This window comes from Tachypleus tridentatus, chromosome 13 (assembly GCF_004210375.1).
Source record: "Tachypleus tridentatus isolate NWPU-2018 chromosome 13, ASM421037v1, whole genome shotgun sequence".
NCBI lineage: Eukaryota > Metazoa > Arthropoda > Merostomata > Xiphosura > Limulidae > Tachypleus > Tachypleus tridentatus.
This window is the reverse complement of record NC_134837.1, coordinates 53,986,766-54,004,354: the sequence shown is the minus strand read 5'-3', so window position 1 is coordinate 54,004,354 and position 17,589 is coordinate 53,986,766. Positions and strand designations below refer to the sequence as shown.

At 29.7% G+C, this 17,589-nt stretch overlaps 1 protein-coding gene across 7 annotated transcripts in view; it reads left to right on the top strand.

The window, feature by feature from the left end:
- The window catches only part of LOC143236052 (G protein-coupled receptor kinase 2-like), an 81,601-nt gene extending 66,814 nt beyond the window's left edge, over positions 1-14,787 (top strand). For 4 of the 7 annotated variants that reach the window (XM_076474305.1, XM_076474307.1, XM_076474302.1 and 1 more), the window contains 3 exons: positions 2,526-2,663; positions 7,670-7,800; positions 9,754-10,018. In XM_076474305.1, coding sequence (XP_076330420.1) covers positions 2,526-2,663; positions 7,670-7,800; positions 9,754-9,880 — 396 coding nt within the window. In that variant the 3' untranslated portion in view covers positions 9,881-10,018. Of the gene's footprint in view, positions 1-2,525; positions 2,664-7,669; positions 7,801-9,753 lie in introns of all 7 variants that reach the window. The other 3 variants (XM_076474306.1, XM_076474303.1, XM_076474304.1) reach the window with 2 other exon arrangements.
- The last annotated feature ends 2,802 nt before the right edge of the window (positions 14,788-17,589 follow it).

The window sequence follows — 17,589 nt, the reverse complement described above, 5'->3', positions numbered from 1 at the left end:
ATTTCTCTATAGTCTCAACAGTAAACATTAAATCTTATAATGGCAAAAACTGTGTCAGGTTACTCTTGTTGATTGTAACACGGAAAACCCATTTATTCATGATCGTGTTTTTGCCAGTAAAGATTGTACATTTTATGTATCATTTTATGATTGTACATTTTTTACTGATAAAACAATGGTTGTCAATAAACAAAGTTTTTGTGAAGCATGCAACTGTCATTGTTTTTTAATTCAATTGTGTAAATAATACAGTTGTCTGTCTTTTTTCTTCTTTTTTCAATTCTCTAATTATGGAGTTTTACCTAGTATTAACAGTTTCAATTACCAATTACACTATGTAACAACATTTTTACTTTTTCTTGTTCCTGGGCAGAAAGTGTTATTTCCCAATTGCTTGTGCCTAAGTAAATGGAAAAAGATATATTTTTCTCTTCAACTTTGCTTTTGTGACCTGGGAGAGTATAATGAAAACATGATGAGAGACAATATTTGGGTGCTGATACATGAAAGTGATTTACATTACAGTTACAAATCTCGAAAAACTACTCACTTCTAAACACCTTTGTTCACTGTTGTATAACTTTAGTATAAATGCATGTAATTCTTGATTTATATGTTTTATTTAGACCTTATGTAAATAAAAATGTGCAAATTTGCCCATTTTTGCATAGAAAATAAGTTAATTTCTAAATTTCATTATCCAGGTTGCAAAAGCAAAGTTTGAAGGGAATAATGGCCATTTTCTGTACTTTTACAGTATAAGCAATTAAGAAATAACACATACTATCCAGGAACAAAATCTGTATTACATAGTGTAATATATAACTTATTTTCTTCACTTTATGATATACTTCCTGATCATTACAGACTGTTGCTTCCATAGGTTACGAGGGCTGTTCAAAAAATACGCGGACTGACATCATAAAACAAAATGTACTTTATTTAGAAGTTACAGGTCTGGGACCCCTTCAAAGTACTCTCCTCCCCAACGCACACAATTATCCCAACGATGTTTCCACTTGGTGAAACAGTCCTAGTACGCTTCTTTTGTAATGTCCTCCAGCTCCTTCGTCGCATTTGCCTTAATCTCGGGAATCGTCTCAAATCTTCTTCCTTTCAAGGGTCTTTTGAGTTTGGGGAACAAGAAAAAATCGCAAGGAGCAAGGGCAGGTGAGTAGGGGGGGTGGGGAAGAACAGTGATCAAGTGTTTGGCCAAAAACTCACGAGTTCTGAGGCACAAATTTCGCAGCAACGTAGTGCATCTTCAATTTTTCGGTCAAAATCTCGTAACAAGATCCAACTGATATCCCACACTCTTCAGCAAGCTCCCTGACAGTCAGACGTTGATTTGCTCACACCAGGGTGTTGATTTTGTCGATATGTGGGTCGTCAGTTGACGTGGAAGGACGTCCAGGATGCTCATCATCTTCAATGGACTGTCGACCATCCTTAAAACGTTCATGCCACTTGAAACATGCCGTACACTTCATAGCAACATCACCATAAGCCATGTTAAGCATAGCAAAAGTTTCAGTCGCAGATCTTCGAAGTTTAACACAAAATTTCACAGCAAGTCGTTGCTCCTTCTGGTCATTCATTCTGAAATCTGCCAAACGAAAAAATCGCACTTCACTTAAAACCGCGTAGCTAATACACAAATGAAGATATCTGCAATTGGGAAATGGCGTCATAAACAGCTGATCTGTGCAAACCTAGCGACACCAAGCGGATTCCCCTGGAACCAACTGGAGCTGAGCAATTCAAACAGTCCGCGTATTTTTTTTAACAGACCTCGTATTTTTATTTAAACTATATTCATTATGAATTTTGAAGAATGTCTTAAGTTTATCCATCATTAAGTATAGATTGTTTTTGATTTGTTAGTTTATAATGTGTAATTAATTTTCAAATAATCTTTGTCTAACTAAATTATTTTATGAAAGCAATTTATAAAATGTTATTCTTTAAACTCTGTTCACTTTAGTTTTCATTATAATTACCTTACAGGGTACATTGATACAAAGAGTTTGAGAAACTTTATTTGTTTCTTCCACATATCTTGGTTTTTATCTATAACAAAAACAAATAGCATTTCAGTTCTTGTTATTATATGTATTAAAAATTTGCCATATTCATAGTCACATAATTATTTTTCCGGGGATATCTTATATTTTATAATTCATAATATAAGTTGAATACAAATAATTCTCTCATTTATGTCATTATTAAATGTGGTAATTTTCTATAAATTAGGAAACTCAGCTTCATTGGAGACATATGTAACCTACATTCATTATGTATTGGGCTGTGTTTGTTTACAGTTTTTGTGCAAGCCATTAAAAGTCATTTTTGATTCTCAACTTTTAGATATTCTATAGAATGAAATACTAGACTTAGTAATTAACATTTATTTTTAAAATGCAAGTATTTTAATGTTTTAATAACATTTCTGAGGTGTGGAAGGACCTCAGGCTGTAATATGTCTATTTTTTTATTATTGTTTTTATATTGCTTTCTTGTTATAGCCACATGCAGTATATGCCAAAGATGTGTTGGACATAGAACAGTTTTCCACTGTTAAGGGTGTCAATCTTGATGCTTCAGATACCACATTCTACAGCCAGTTCAACACTGGCTGTGTTTCCATACCATGGCAGTGGGAGGTATGTGTAAACTAGGAGATATGTTCCAAATATATTTTTTACCTTTCCATTATGTGTACATGTAAAGCACCAATGACCCACATACTGGCTAACCTCTGTAAATGTAGCAAAGGATAATGTTTAACATTAAATAATTAGTTTATGATACTAAAAAAAAAAACAATACAGTAAAGGAGAAAAAACCTAATTCATCTTTGAATGTAAAGAGGTTTTCCTTCTATATTTGCTGAGATTTTTTTAATTTATTAACTGTAATAAATTAAGTATTGGGAGATATCAAAGGCCATATCACATTTGTTAACTTGCAATCAAAATTTTATTGAACTACTATTTTATAAATTTATGTCAAAAAGTTCAGAATAAAATTGTAAATTGTAATTGAAACTTGAATATTATATACGAGTTACTTTCTAATTTAAAAGTGATTATTATAAGAGTACATCTAAATATAGATTTTAGTGAGTTACATGGCATGCTGAATGCAGTACTGGTTAAAAGTAGATGTTTCTGATGTCAAAATACTAACTCTATAAGTTAGTACAAATTAGGAACTCAAATTACCAATATTGACAAGCTAGAATATAAAATAAGAACCTCATATCTTTTTATTTTGCTGAGATATGACTTGTGTATTAAATCAAACACAGTGGCCCTGTTCACCTCTTTCCATTTTTAGAAATGGTCCCTTATATAGTCTTGCAACAATAAATGACACAAATAACCAATTGACAGCTCAGAATGTCTCCCTAGTAGTTTTCTCAGCCATCTCACTCTGTGAAAAGGCAAACACTTTTTTTTATCCAACATTTCCAGGAGATAGGTATTGCCTTCAGACTGCTTGAAGTTTCACACTTTTTAGACCTAAATACAGCTTAGTTACTAAGCTTAATAAATTATATAGAATTATATGATATCAATATAGTTATTTATGAATTTTTTTAGTCATTTAGCCTGAAAAACTTTTTTGGTATCCTCCACATACAAAATGTTAAGGCTTAGCAACCAAGTTCAAAAGCCATTGTTAGAGGAGATAACTGTTTGTTTTATTTGTTTATTTATTGTTCTATATTTTAAGAAAAATAAGTTTCATAACTTATTTCTAATAATAATTATATAGATATATAATGTATAATAATTTAAAGGTTGCTGTATAATACAAAATACTAGTCCACTAAAACACAACCAAGACTAGGTCAGTTTTGTTATTGGATACAGTAACATGAGTGCATGTTATCATATCAGTGCAATTTATGTAATGTTAGCTGGGCACAACTAGAAGGCTAATGTAATAAAAAAATATATAATGTTATGTGACTTAAGCTACTCAGACTATTTGTATTTTCATGTTACAGTATGTAGTCATTCTAGCATACAAAATACAATACAATTTGTGTTTATTTCCTAACTTTTTATGATGATTACAAGGTCAGTTATTTGACAGACCCCACATAGGGTATAGAAAATAACATAATATATAAAGTCTTGCTGAAAACAAACATTTGAAATGTATTAAGGAGGTTTTAGAAATTATATAAATGATATGAAATCACATTCAGACAAGTAACCAACCAGACTTGATATTTTCACAAACAAATCTTCAGTAAAATTATTTCATTTAAAAAGTCGATTTATTGTATATATAAAACACTTGTAATTTGTACTAAGTCTGCCATATTTTGTGAAGGTACACATACAGTATCAAAAGTTATAGGATAAGTACTTAACATGTGTAAATATGTATATGCATTTATGTATATTATACCAGTTCTGCTCTGAAAGGGTTAATAGTATTGTTATTTGTATATGTTGTTAAACCCTTAAAAAATATAAATAAAATATGTTGTCACTCTCCAATGTAATTTTTCTGTTATTAATAGTTCATCCTTATACTTTTAACAAAATTTGTTTCAATTTTTAAAGATGTATTTTGTAAAGATTGAACACATTCTCAATATTAAATAACTTTACAAGTAGATATTATTTTATTGATGGTAACTTGTACAACAAAACTTGATTATCATTTGATACTTTAAATTGACATCCTTGTTGGTTTTTAAAAAATTGTATATTATGGTAAGAACATTTTATTTATATGTATACAGTTTGTATTAAAACAATCACATTTTCATTCATTTTCTATTAACATACATGGGAACCCCAGAACAGTAATTGACACACATTTATGGGTCTTCCTATGGTCAGAAATCAAAGAGCATGTCATCACAATTGTAGACTTGTATTCAAAATTTTATTGAACTACTACTTTATGATTGTATATCAATAAGTTTGATATCAAATTGTTGATTATAATTCAAATGTTAATGTTATATACTAGTTAATTTCTTAATTTGCAAGTAAATATATTACAAAAAAAACCTCCTATCTTCTATTTGCCCCGACTCCCCCACTGGCACAGTGGTATGTATTCAGATTTACAATGCTAGAATCTCTGTTTTGATACCTGTGGTGGGCACAGCACAAGATACCCCATTGTGAGCTTTGTGCTTAATTGCAAATAAACAGTCTTCTGCTTTGCTCTCTCCTGGCTTTATAACCAATCAAAAGCCTAGAATTTCCCCCACATGGGTTTTTTAGGCTTTTGAAGGTGGATAGTCCCAAAGGTTATTTATACTGTGTGAAATTCATGTTTTTATGCTCAAATACAGCTTAATTACAAAGCCTGATAAATTATAGTGGATTTTTGTGGTACCGGTATAGTAATTTATGATGTTTTGTTATTTCAAAATGCATACTAAGATTTTTTAATGTGAAATTTGACAAGGCTTAACAAATTATGACATTATTACAAAATTAGTAAGTATAAAAGGCAACTGTTTTTTGTACTTATATGTACATTTATAATGTATTATAACCAAGATGTTTTTGTATTTTACAAAATACTGATCCACTAGAACAAAACAAGGCCAGTTTTATATTCGTATTTGTGGTTTCTTGTTATACTTTGTAGTCATTCTAGAATGAAAAAAGCATAATTAATATCTATTTCTTGTTTTTTCATGGTGGTTATGAGGTCAGTCAAATTGACCAAACCCATGCACAGATACAATATTGAAAATAACAGATAAAATATAAATTATTTGCTAAGCAAAAATGTTTTATTATTATCTAGAGGTTATTATGATATTATAAAGATTGCATGTGCAAAATTTGACAGTTTTCTGATGTATAAAAGTACTTTTAATCTTAAAATCAAAATTACTCTGCATATTGAACATTCAACATTTGAAGAAAAAAATTGCTTAAGAAAATCATTACTTATAAAATCTTAAAACTTTGTAAACATTACAGGGCTTTTCTACAAAAAAAAACATATTATGGGCTTAGTCCCACAGACTGGCCTCATAGTGAGAGAGGCTTAATTACAGTGTAGACATTACTGTTTCTGTTTAAAGTTTTGTGTGACTTATGTTATTAGGGACCAAAAAGGAATTTGATATGTATATAGTTTAAAAAATTTTTTGCAAATCTGATGAGGTTTATATGGAGTCAACTGATACTTCTTGGGTTCACAAAAAGTGCCTCATACCAAAAACTGTTTTACATAGTGGTCGTCGTAAGCTTGCTGTGTTTGTACATGAAATAATTGAACTCCTGGATTATTTAATTTATGTATTTTAGGTAAAAGCTAAAATCTCTCTTGGCAAACCCGTTCAAGTTTTAAGTACAGGAAGATGTTTCTATTCATTTATTTTGATTGAAGGAGTTGTACAAGTATTCTGTGAAATGTAATATATGATCCTGTGTTCATTTCTTGTACCAACAGTACAGTTTACTACCACATAATGAACTTTCTTCTTACATTAAGGACATCAAACATATTCGTTAATCACTTAGGAAATAAACAATAAAGTTTCACTGCCATTCAAAAGCATTGTGGATATTTTGTCACTTTAACTAATATGATAAAAGTCTTAAAGCTTTAGAAAATGTATCAGTTTCTTTAATCCATGGAAATATTGAAAATTCCTAGACTTAGCCAAACTTTTCTTGATGTTTCTCTGTATATTATTGAATCTGACAAGGAGCATTACATTCAGAATAATATTGCCATAGGTACCAAGATGGCTTTTAATTTGTTAACATATTTATGAGTGATACTGAAAGACAAACTTAGGAAAGCTCTGTACAACTGCATATTTGAAAATATTACATTAGTGATGCTTTATTTATTTGAACTGCCAGTATCTAATCTTTTAGGAACTTTTCACATGCTAACCCCTCTCACAAAACAATTCGTTTAACCTGAGTAACCCTCTCCCAAATAATAAACTTTCTTGATGCCAGTTTTGCCATAGAAAAACAGCTTTCTACACATTGACTGGTACAGAAAACCAACCAATAGACTGCAATATCTTTATTATGAGAGTTGTAACTTTGCCAACGCTAAGTGAAATCTTACCTGTAGTCAAGTCCTATGCATCAAGAAAATTTGTACTGACAAAAACAGTTACAAAAGAACATTAGAGAAACCTTAAAGCTAACCATGATATGAAAAGAGTATAATTGTGGTACACATAATAACATTCACTTTCTACACTGTTATCCAAATTTACAATTTTTGTTAAAAATGTTTATTTATTCTATATATGCAGTTTTCACATAACACATAATCAAGACAGTTAATAATTTTATTCCATTCTAGCTAACTTTGTCCTTTGTCATTTTCTTGGAGCTAACACTTGATTTTTTCATGGGAGTTATACTTGTCAAGCTGCACCTTGTGCAAGAAGGTTGACAGCAGTGTCTTGCAATAGTATGTCATATGATATCTTGAGGTTACAACTTCTGTCATGTTTAAAAGAGAATGACCAATCATGGTAGCACTAGTTGCTGTGAGTATGTTGGACATTACTGAACCACTAGCCACTTTAATTCCTGATACTAGAAAACTTTGATTGAAATTTGTGCATACACTTCAAGTGGAGTAACGTTATAAGCATAAGTTTATTTGAAAATCTTTTTTTCATTAAAGAATTTTTTTTTAGATGATTGTAACAGGATGTTTCCAAGAACTTAACCAGTTTGGTCCAAATGAAACTCCTTCTCCTGATCTGTTGATTGACCAGCCACCACCTCCAGAGTCAGATGGTTGTTTTCCATTTAGAAAGAAGGAAAGGTATGATACTGTTGGGGAAAAAAAAATAAAGATATGTGTGTTTATTCACTTATGTTGCATCAATAAAACAATTGTTTCCTATGCATTATATTGCAAATATTTCACCTATTTGTCTATACAAGCTTTCTACAGCATAATTACACTAATGTGATTAAAACTGTTTGACTATTCTACAGCATCAAAAATACATAATCATTGTGTCTAATATTTGTTTTATAGCATACGTATAATTATAACATAGTTCTTTTGTGCTGTAAGTTAAACTAATTGTTATTATAATGCTTTATGAGTGGAAATTTATAATATTATGTGAGTATTTTCATGCACAGTGTGTCGTAGGGAATTGTTCATTTGTTATTTCATTTTGGAAAATTGTAAGGTTAAATGTTCTGAAGTGCTGTAGGATTGAATCCATACTTTCAAGAAAGTGTTGTGCTGTAATTCTATATAATACAGAGATTAAAACAAATGTCTAATTTCTGTAGCAGTGCACAAGACAAACTTTGTTTCTACACACACTCAGATTGGTAGTTTAAATACTAATGTTTATTTTCATGTAAATTGTATGGAACATGTTTTATAGGATAAAGGGATTATCTTAAGTATAGTACATGTGACCTAATTCCTTATAAGCTTCCACTGTTCTCTTCATCTTATGGAATCTTATCCTGATTTTGTACAATATGTCCCTCATGCTTGCCACTGTACTACAAAGGGAACAAGAAAATATATCAAACAAGTTTTGTAAAATAGACAAATGCAAAGTTTTACATGTTAAATATTGAACCACAAAACTCGTTTTAACATAAACTTAACATAAACAAGTGAACAACTTCAGCTACTTAAGTTAACATTACTTCATCTTGCAAACCTTTGTGATGTGAACTGAATGTTTAATTGATTTAAGTTTCATAAATAGGTATTTTTGACTTTCAAGTACTGAAATACAGTTACTTCTTAGGAACTCACCTAGAGGTGAAATTTTTCTGTGTTAAAATGTCATCTCTACATGTCATCCCCTCCATCCTGATTTTTAGAAGCGATTTATAATATTATATTTTATACATTATATATGCATATTATATATAACTAGCTGGTGTACCTATCCCCTGGATGGAAACTATAAATTCATGATTAATGAAAGGTTACATTTGGACATGAAAAATTGTTTCCCTTGTATGTAATTGTAAAAAGTGCAAAAACACCCATAAAACTGAACATTTGTATGTTCCCAATGAACTCAACAAACCTTCATGCCACATTTGAAGATCCATTTAACAGGTGGCAAGTTAGTGATAAACAAAATGCAAAAACACCCATAAAAACCACAAAATACTAATTTGTATATACCTCCCCATGGACCCACAGAACCTTCATACTAAATTTGATAAAGCTCCATCTACAGGATATGAAGTATCAGTAAAAATTGCTAAACTGCATATAACAAAAAAGTACAAAACTTAAAATTTGTATGTACTGCAACATGGACCTAATGGGGAAAAAAAAAAGTTTCCAGAAATAACAGTTAAAGGATTTAATAAAACCAAATACTTCATTTTAACATGATATTTGTTAAAAAATTTAAATTTATCTACCTTTTGTGAGTTCATATATAAATTCATTAATAGAAGATATTGCATTTGGCAGGACAGCCCAGTGAAGGGGATGTCTCCCTCTTCAGCTTATGCAAAGCTCATTAGGTTTTGAACGTTACAAATATGTAATTAAGTGAAACGTTTTTTCTTAAAACATGAACAGAAAAATTGTTATAATAAAATCATGGAACTGAAAATGAGTAGAGGTATTTGTTGATAAACTGATGAAACATATTACTTTAAAAGATTTTTGTGAATTGGTGTTTGATCTAGGCAAAATAATTACTTTTCCTTTGTTAATAAGAGCACATATGAAGTTAGTTTTGTCAGTTTAGTGTGTTAGTTCCTTTTTTTACAGAAGAAATAAATTCAAGGAAACTAAAGTTAGCAGTAACTTGCACTTCTCATCCTCAGACATTCTTAATTCTTCAAGCAGGGATCCTACAACAACATTCATCTCAGAAAGAACACCCCCTGCCAGCTGAGAAGAATCTTTTTTCAACTATAATGTATTTGCAGTTACAAATGAAATTGTTGCCAGTTGATACCATTTGATGTTCTTATTGCAGGTTCTCATAAGTTAAAATAATTTGGACTGACCCAGAATCTTGCAAATGTTGAAGACCCACCGTAATTTCCCTGTCTTCACCTATTGTTGGTTTTAAGACATACTTAGTACTGTCTCATTAATGGTGTGTTCCATACCTGATATCCAAGGCTCATAAAATAGTCATAGTGCTTCCCATATTCTCTTATCAATTATTGTGATAGCTGTGAAATGTGTAAATATATCACAAACCTTCAAAATGGACAATTTCTATGGTCAAACTGAAAAGTTTTTGATAGACACAAATCATTTTTTCCTCATTTTTTGTGAAGATATTAAATTGTATTTGTGTGTGTTTTTACACATGTAATAAATTGTGTTTTGAAATAAGTCACAGGATTTTTTTTGCAAATGTTAGGATTAAACATTGTTCTCTATGATTTAAACAGTTGGATAAAAAAATATGTACATTTTTAGCAAGAGTATATGCATGCTTATAATGTAAAATTGTGCTTAGAAATTTAAGTAGCTCATTTATCTAGCCATGGTATTCTGTATTTTTCTTTAGGAGAAATATCCCTGTATGAAACATGAAATTAGTATTTTGATATATTGTCTTTGTAAATTATAACAGTGTTGTTGTTTATGGACATGTTATATGGTATTAAAATATTTAGGTTTGTAATTCATTTGAGATGTGATTTATCACTTTGAAGTTTGTGCCAACTGTAAGTTTTATATATATAAAGAAAAAAAAGCCACCTTAGATCAAATGGCATTACTAACATAAAGAAGAATTATTATAGTATAGTATAGAGTATTTTAACATTTTAATAAGCAAAAATATAATAATCACTGTAATAAAAGGGTTTTTTAGAAATTAAATATGGTTAGATAAGAGTATCTAAGAATTAAGTCTTTCCCAGAGAAAAGTTTAACTCATGCAGTAGTGCTATTAATACAGCAAGTTATTTTTGGACTTGACTATGAAATAAAAAGATACATCAAAGAAATATACATTTTCATAAAACTGTGTGATGTCATTTTTAATAGTTACAAAGCAAGATTTTCTAAAAAATTAGAACCATACTGTAACTTGAAATATTTTATATTCAGAACTATTTTGAGAGAAAATCCCAGGATAAAATCAAACAAGTTGAAAGTCCAGTTTTTAATTTTATCATAATTATTTTTGCTTGATATAAAAAAATCAAATAATGCTAACCTAAGGAATAATGCTTTTCACAAAACTTTAAGGAACATTAAGAAAAAAATTGTTTTGAAGATGTTATATATATATATATCTTCTCTCATTACAGACTTGCAAGTAACTGTAAAAAATGTCGTGTGTATTGTGATTGGTTTGATTTGATTTGTAAACTATGTACTTAAAAATGATTGTTACTCTCTGCAGAAATTGTACTTGTGGTGTAATTATATAAATGTGTGTGTGTGTGTGTGTGTGTGTGTGTGTGTGTATAATTACACCACAAGTACAATCTCTGCAGGGAGTAATATATATATGATTTTGTAAACTTTCTCTCATTTAGTGAAGAGAATATCTTTGAACATTCATGGTGCCAATTAATCCAAGTTCTTTTAATATTACAATATTATCTGTAACCCTAGTGAAAACTTTATCTGAGGTACTCATTATAAGTTTAATTAAACATTGGTTTTATTAATGTTTGTGTTATTTTATGCATGTTTTTATCCCTTAAAGTTTTCTTTTTAAATATTAAATATGAGATTTATGTACCAATAGAAAATAAGTTTGTTGATTAATGTTGTTTATTCAACTTTTGTTTTTATGTTTGTACATATTTTCAAAACTATAGTTAGAAAGAAACTACCATCAATCCAAAGTTCCATCTGATATATAATCTAAGGCCAAATTTACAGAACCACTGGAGTTTTACTAAAATTTATAGTAATTAATTTTACTAAAAGGATTCAGCAGTCATTTGAAATGTCACATGCATCAATATTTCAAACACATCTTAAGTGCTTTTAGGGCTTAGTCATTTCATTAGAATACATTTGTAGTGTCACTGTATGATTAGATACCATGTTAGATTATTGCATACAATCTAATGAAAAACAAAAAAAAATTAAACATTTTTGGCTGTATCTGAGAATTTATAGCAATTAACACCTAAAATCCTCTAAAACTGCAAAATATGTTAAAAATATGATTAATAACATAAGAGTGGAAGATTTTAATGAAGTAACTATTTTGTTAAGAAAAAAAAAGTTAATTTTATTACTCATTACAAGTTTGTGTGTAACCTTCCTATGCACATGCATTCTTAAAAAATGTTTACCTCTTTTTCTAAAAATTTCTTTTAAGTTTTTAATATCTTTCTTTATTATATTTTAAAAATATACTAAATTAAAATTAAAGAAGAACAGAATAAGTGTAGTATACAGTGAATAGATAGCTTGTACCACAACTAGTCAGGAGTTCAGTGATTGTAAAGCTTTATGATTAAATGCAAATATTTTATTAGAAATAGTTTTATTTCTTTAAATAATTAAAACTTAGCCTTCATATTTCATTTTTATTAATACTGCTGTCTAGCAATTCATATTCTATGTGTGTAATTTATTTCATTCTAAAATGTTTTTTTTAATCTCATTAATTAAGGAATAGAAGTGCTTCAAAGCAAATTTTAAATCTAATTTATCTGCTCATTGAAAATTCAGTTAAATTGTATGCTTTTAATGGAAGAACATCAGCCAAAATATATAATTTATTTAAAATATGTCTACTGTCATATGTCACATTTTTAAATATGTTTATTTTTGTTTTTTAGCTATCACTAGAGTTTTGATATAAGTTGTAAATTAGAAAATGGCCTAACAAAATGAATATGGATTAGTAATAATGTGTACATTCTCCTTTTTTAATTTGGTCATTGGAAAGAAACAAATTCATTTATTTATTCTATGGAAATGTTTTTTTATGCGCTTTGTTCGTTAGTACACACTATATTTGATGATTGTTCGTTTTGTCTATTAAGAAATATTGTTATTTCCTTCATAACTTTTGTAAAGAAAATATGTTTTGTTACATCTCTTGTATTTTTGAAGTATACACTTTCATTATTTTGTATTCATTTTAAAGTTGTTGGTTTTTTGGTTCTTTTTTTCTCTGACATGAAAATATTGTTTGATCGCACAGGCCTGAAAATGTTGCATAGGTAACATTCTAATACAGAAATATGCTTAACTGAAACAATCTGTTCACTTTACTTGGCCTATTACAGAAAAAGGCTTAATCCAAGTAAAATAATGATTAATTAACAGAGTAAAGACAGAGAAAGACTTCTTGCAGTTAATTTACTAATCTATAATGTTTTATTTTAAATTTAAAAAAGGAGAGTATGTATATTTGGCAGATGGAAATATTTATAATAGTTAAGTGAACACTTTGTGCAGACAGCTTTCAAATTAATATGACTTTTTAGTAAATTTGTTCAGATGTTATTTAAGTTCCTAAGCAATATTTGGTTACCTTTTATGTATTATCAGACTATGCCTGTAAAGCAATGTATATACAATTGTAAAGAAACAGGATATAAAATAGCTTTTGTCTTGTAATTTTTTATTGAGTCAAAAGTTTGTGAAAATGACTTAATATTCTGTTATGGTTATAAAAACTTTTTTAAACAAAACCTTAGAAGGAAATCTGATCCAACTGAAATATTTTCACTTGTATACTATGAATAATTATATTTATTTTTGCAGGAAGGTATTATGTTTTGTCTATTCTTTGTGGGTTAAAGTGAGAATAAAACTTTCATTGTATTAAAATTCACAATAAACTTCCTATAAAGTAACTCTGAATTTTCATACAGATTTCAAGTCAATATTTGAACCTGTTATCTGGGCAATAACTGTTAATGTCACTGTAATATATTTATTTTGTTGTATGTAACCATGTTTAGTTTGTTTTTTTAAGTTAAAAATTTACTTCATGGTTGTCACAATTAGTAGTGGCCTGAATAACCTTAGGGACTTGTTTTGAATTTTGATATGGATTGTAAGTTTCACAATATGTAAAATACAAGTATTAGTCACAGTTCAGAGGGAAAATGTTAAAGGATTTTAGCCTATTCAAAAATAAAAATAGAAAGTTAAGATTCTGGTATTTCCATATTGTGAATATGTAATACAGTAGTTCTTATAAAAATAGTTTATTTCCACTTTTTTCTTGTAATTTCTGTTTTGCATTATTACAAAATAAAATACATACTGTGAAACAAAAGTTGACACCATAATGCTCTGTTTTAAAAGTCACAGAATTTATGGGCATACTTCTGTGTGTGTGTGTGTAAAAGAATGAGCTACACATTTATTTAGTTTAGTAAAACTTTTTTGAGACTGTATTTTTAATGGAAGACGGTATTTTAGTTTTAAAAAAGGTATATGGTACTGAGGCAGAGACACCATAATGCTCAATTTTAAGTCATTAATCATACTTCGTGTATGTTTATGAAGTATTTCTGAAACAGTAACATTGATATAAATACAATAATATAGTTCACTTAACATATCCAGGTGTCAGAGTTTCAGCCAATGTTTTTTTCTTTAGATTATACATAATGTTGAAGTAAATGGCTTCTGGCAGTACATGTAATAAGGAGACAATTTAGATCTTGTCTCATCACATAAAGATGTATTTTTGTAAGGAGTGTAAAATTCCTTATTGGTTGTCTGATTTGTGTATGTAGTATAAGGAAAGATCTCTTTAACTCTGTTTTTTTTATTATTTTTACTAGACCTTTTCTTGTAATACTTTTACTGTATTGAAATCTGAAGTAAATTTTATTGAAAAATGTGAGATGTATCTTTATCATGGTATTGTCGTATTTGATAGGCAAATGGTTATTGTATTACTTTGTTTTTATTTTAGATGAATGCACAAGTTGGTGATAATGTTTGTTGTCATTCCTTAACTGTTTTAACTGTTTTGTATATAGGATGTAGTGGGGTAGTCACCCCACACTACACCTTCATGTTTGTTCTTTGTGATGAGTATCCATTAATTATAACAAACTTGTATGATTTCCATGAATCTACTGTATTTAAAAAGTGTAATAAAATTGTACTAAAAAAGAACAACTGATATCCAGCCAGCCATAAGGTACATTTTTAAATCATTAAATACACTGGTCATAACGTACAGCATCACATAAGCGTTTATATCGGACAGTATTTACATATTGCAATGCACTTCATCATTCTGAGATTTATAAATCTTTGATAATGTCATGCTAAACCATTCTACTTAAGGATTAGTACAAAATCTCTAACTAATACACACACACACACACACACACACAACCATACTATTATTCAGTTAATACATGTAAATGAAGTTAAATAAATAAAATCATTAGGAAGGACTGCATTAGAAATAGCAAATCTCAACTTCTGATAAATTACATTATAACCACAATTTTTTAAAAGCCAAAACAAAACACATTAAAATTAAAAGCTTAAACAAAAAACTGCATTTTAAAAAAAGAATCCTAGGGTACAAGCTACAATGTGGAATTATAAAGTATATCCTAGGTTTTGGAGATGACTATAAAAGTATGAGCCACATTGTGGGGGGTGGGGGTACATCATCTATCAATTTTAACCTCCAGGGTCCCAGCATGGCCAGGTTAACCGGTTAAGGCATTCAACTTGTAATCCAAGGGTCGTGGGTTCAAATCCCTGTCGCACCAAACATGCTCATCCTTTCAGCCGTGAGGGCATTATAATGTGACAGTCATTCCCACTATTTATTTGTAAAATTGTAGCCCAAGATTTGGCAGTGGGTGGTTATGACTATCTGCAAGACTAGTCTTACACTGCTAAATTAGGGACGGCTAGTGCAGATAGCTCTCGTGTAGTTTTGCACAAAACTATCAATTTTAACCTCCAGGGTCCCAGCATGGCCAGGTTAACCGGTTAAGGCATTCAACTTGTAATCCAAGGGTCGTGGGTTCAAATCCCTGTCGCACCAAACATGCTCATCCTTTCAGCCGTGAGGGCATTATAATGTGACAGTCATTCCCACTATTTGTTGGTAAAATTGTAGCCCAAGATTTGGCAGTGGGTGGTTATGACTATCTGCAAGACTCTAGTCTTACACTGCTAAATTAAGGACGGCTAGTGCAGATAGCTCTCGTGTAGTTTTGCACAAAATTCAAACCAAACCTTAACCTCCAGTTTGATAGTCTTGCATAAGAAATAGACAAATTTAAACTAGAAATTAGGAGAGTGAAATGTGGGTTTTAATGTATTTATTTTAGTTTTATTTGAACTAAAAAGATCTAAACCTTTGGTGGGCAAATTTTCTGTGAGGAGATTTTCTGTCTTGGCATTCTATAAGGAAAAGCAAATATTAAAATGTTAAGATTATTTTCTTCAAAATTGTACTTACAATTCAAATTATAGTGTCTGACATGAATTACTTTGCATTGTTATAATTAAATGCCTTCTGCCATTTATTTGTCCAACTTAAATAGCCCAAATCATTCTTTTATAAAGGTTTCGCATCATTCTTACAGGCACTAATACACATAAACCTTTAAATTAACTATTGACCATTCTGTACATTAATTCAGTGATGCAAATTAAAAAGACCAAAGGCCCTAACACAGAGTGCTCAAGTTATTCTACACTTTTAGTGGTGTTTTGAAATAAATGAAAATAAATACATGTACGACCAAGGTTAAAGGGCAGAGCTACTAACTTCTTTCTCCTGTGACTTTGGGGCAAATCAATAAAATTATAACACTAAAATTAGGTTTTAAATTCTGCTGTGGATGCAGAACAGATAGTCCATTGTGAAGTTTTGTGCTCTACAAGAAAGAAACAAAACTACCTTTAATAAAAATATTTTGTTTTATGTTATAGCTGGAAAATCTATGATCAGTACTTTAAACCTCCTTTAAAACTAACATAAAAAATGCAATGACAACAAGAAAATTGAATCCATCTGATTTTATACTAGTTCATACAAAGGGAAAAGGCTTTTATTGGGAATTTCTTGCATATAGACAGAAGAAGTTGATAAAATTGAGAAATATTACAGAGAGATTTAGATTTCAGCTGTTGAATTGGTCATAGTTATGGGTAATCATACCATGAGGGAGAAAGGTTTTTGGAAGCTATCCATAATGGTTTCCTTCACCAGTTGGTCAAGGAACTCACTAGAAACACTGATATTTCAGATTTCTTAGCTTCTGATATAGAAATGATTGAGAGGGTGTAAATTGGGAACACCTAGGTGCAAGTGATTATTGCTGGATTAGATTTGATACTTTGTTCATATGAAAACTAGAAATAATAATATTTTGGTTAGATATTTCAAAAAAGCAAATTTTGAAGGTATGCAGCAATAATTATCTGTATGTATGTATGTGTGTGTGTATATATATATATATATATAAAGACGTGCATGCATCTATTTTTCTAATAGCAAAGCCACATTGCACTATCTGCCAAGTCCATCGAAGGGAATCAAACCCCTGATTTTAGTGTCGTAAATCCATAGGCTTACTACTGTTTTAGCAGGGTCTAATTATCTGTTATGACTTTGACAGTTAAGTTATTCAGAGACACTGATCATTGGTGAAAATTTTTAAA